General features: G+C 33.5%; 1 protein-coding gene across 1 annotated transcript; it reads right to left on the reverse strand.

The window, feature by feature from the left end:
* Positions 1-1,286: 1,286 nt before the first annotated feature.
* Positions 1,287-1,460, reverse strand: LOTGIDRAFT_147391 (hypothetical protein; the record flags this gene model as incomplete). Its single annotated transcript, XM_009055183.1, has 1 exon — positions 1,287-1,460. A coding segment is annotated over one exon (174 nt), but the record flags the coding sequence as incomplete, so codon positions are not given.
* Between the last annotated feature and the right edge of the window lie 1,117 nt (positions 1,461-2,577).

Here is a 2,577-nt window from a genome sequence, read left to right on the forward strand (position 1 = left end):
TTCTACAGACTGTACACGTTAAAGATCCCTTGACAGTTGGAAATAGAAAAAGCGTCTAGTTGTTCTGATGGGACAATAAACAGAGGACCTGTGTGCTACAGACTGTACACGTTAAAGATCCCTTGACAGTTGGAAGTAGAAAAAGCGTCTAGTTGTTCTGATGGGACAATAAACAGAGGACCTGTGTGCTACAGACTGTACACGTTTAAGATCCACATCTCTCTATGTTTGTAAATGCTGTAAAAACTAGATTTTTTGATAGAATCAAATGAAATTCGGTATGTGTATACATATTCATAAAACGAAGATCAAGTTCGAATTTGAGCTATTTTCGACCGTTAGAAGCAGAGTTATTGCCCTTGCCCCAAAATCTTGAATATTTACTATCCGCATGCCGTGGTGGGCGTATATGGCTGTGGTCCACTATTTATTTTTTTTACAGTGAAACACGAAGAAATAGAGTTTTTATTATAAATGCTTCATTTGATGTTTGTTTAATCAAATCACAAGCCAGTATTTCTCTGTGTAATTTGTTTTAAGTTGTTTGATATACACGGTACCTAAGATTAATGCCATCTCCTTTCTGTGATTGATTAGTTTCATGGTACCATAAATCAGGAACCTGTTTACTTCATGAAGAAGATTCTTCGACAATTGGAAAATTGAAGAGTAGGCTAATGCTGCTGTTCTGATAAAATTTCCCTCATCGCTCACTGCACTGCACAGTTGGGAATCAAAAAAAGGGCAGGCTAATGTCACTGTTGTTCAGATGGGACAATACACCGAGGCCCTGTGTACTACAGGCTGTACATGTTAAAGATCCCTCGACAGTTGGAAACAGAAAAAGAATAGGCTAATGCTGCTGTTTGTTTTGCACTGCACAGTTGGGAATCGAAAATAGGCTGTGCGCTATGAAGGGGTGGGTGGATGAAAGCAACAGCTAAATGTGGGTGGATGAAAGCAACAGCTAAATGTAGGTGAATGAAAGCAACAGCTAAATGTGGGTGGATGAAAATATAAAATTCAATTCCACCTCCTACTAGTTTGTAACAATTGTTCAATTGAGGCTATATTCAGATAGTATCTGTAGTTAACAGGTCATACAAATGAAAGGTCAAACTATTTAAATAATATTCAGTAGAATGTGACAATATTTATCATAATGTCATTTGACCGAATTACCCAGCCTAATTTTATAGTTTCTAAAACTAGCCATGATTATTCCAAGGTGTAATAACAACAGATATATTTTATTGTCTTCAGATAGTATTTTATTCAAAGTATTCTCATTTGACCGAATTACCCAGCCTAATTTTATAGTTTCTAAAACTAGCCATGATTATTCCAAGGTGTAATAACAACAGATATATTTTATTGTCTTCAGAAAGTATTTTATTCAAAGTATTCTCATCTGACAGAATTACCCAGCCTAATTTTATAGTTTCTAAAACTAGCCATGATTATTCCAAGGTGAAATAACAACAGATATATTTTATTGTCCTCAGAAAGTATTTTATTCAAAGTATTCTCATCTGACAGAATTACCCAGCCTAATTTTATAGTTTCTAAAACTAGCCATGATTATTCCAAGGTGTAATAACAACAGATATATTTTATTGTCCTCAGAAAGTATTTTATTCAAAGTATTCTCATCTGACAGAATTACCCAGCCTAATTTTATAGTTACTAAAACTAGCCATGATTATTCCAAGGTGAAATAACAACAGATATATTTTATTGTCCTCAGAAAGTATTTTATTCAAAGTATTCTCATCTGACAGAATTACCCAGCCTAATTTTATAGTTACTGAAACTAGCCACGATTATTCCAAGGTGAAATAACAACAGATATATTTTATTGCTCTCAGAAAGTATTTTATTCAAAGTATTCTCATCTGACCGAATTATTTCTGAACCTAGTTTATTTGTGAGGTCCTATAGCGTTGGTTCTTTACATGACGTCACTTGGTTACGTTGAACAAATGGTGGCTGTGGGTTCCAATCTCGATCGGCATGTTCCATTCTAGGCCTGTACATTTGGGAGAATCAAACCTTCCCTATCCTGAAAACAATATTTGATTTTCCGACATTTTTTAAAGGAAAAAAAAAGATGTTTTTCACACACTGAAACAACCTGAATCCATTTATCTAATATTAAAAAGTGACACAGGTGGTTTTGATTGATTATTTAGAATTTAAATAACATTTGATTTTCAGACATTTTTTGATGAAATAAAAAAAGAAGGTTTTTCACAAACTCAAATGTTAAATACTTAACAATACCAACGACCTGAATCCACTTATCTAATATTAAAAAGTGACACTGGTGGTTGTGATTGATTATTTAGAATTTAATAACATTGGATTTTCAGACATTTTTTGAGGAAATTAAAAAGAGAAGGTTTTTCACAAACTCAAGTGTTTAATACATAACAATGCCAACGACCTGAATCCATTTATCTAATATTAAAAAGTGACACAGGTGGTTGTGACTGATTATTTAGAATTGATGGTTTCCTGTGAAAGTCAATTTAAGGAAACATTGATGGAAACTTGACGAATTGTTAATTGTGAAGA

Source organism: Lottia gigantea (genome assembly GCF_000327385.1).
Source record: "Lottia gigantea unplaced genomic scaffold LOTGIsca_2361, whole genome shotgun sequence".
Taxonomy (NCBI): Eukaryota; Metazoa; Mollusca; class Gastropoda; family Lottiidae; genus Lottia; species Lottia gigantea.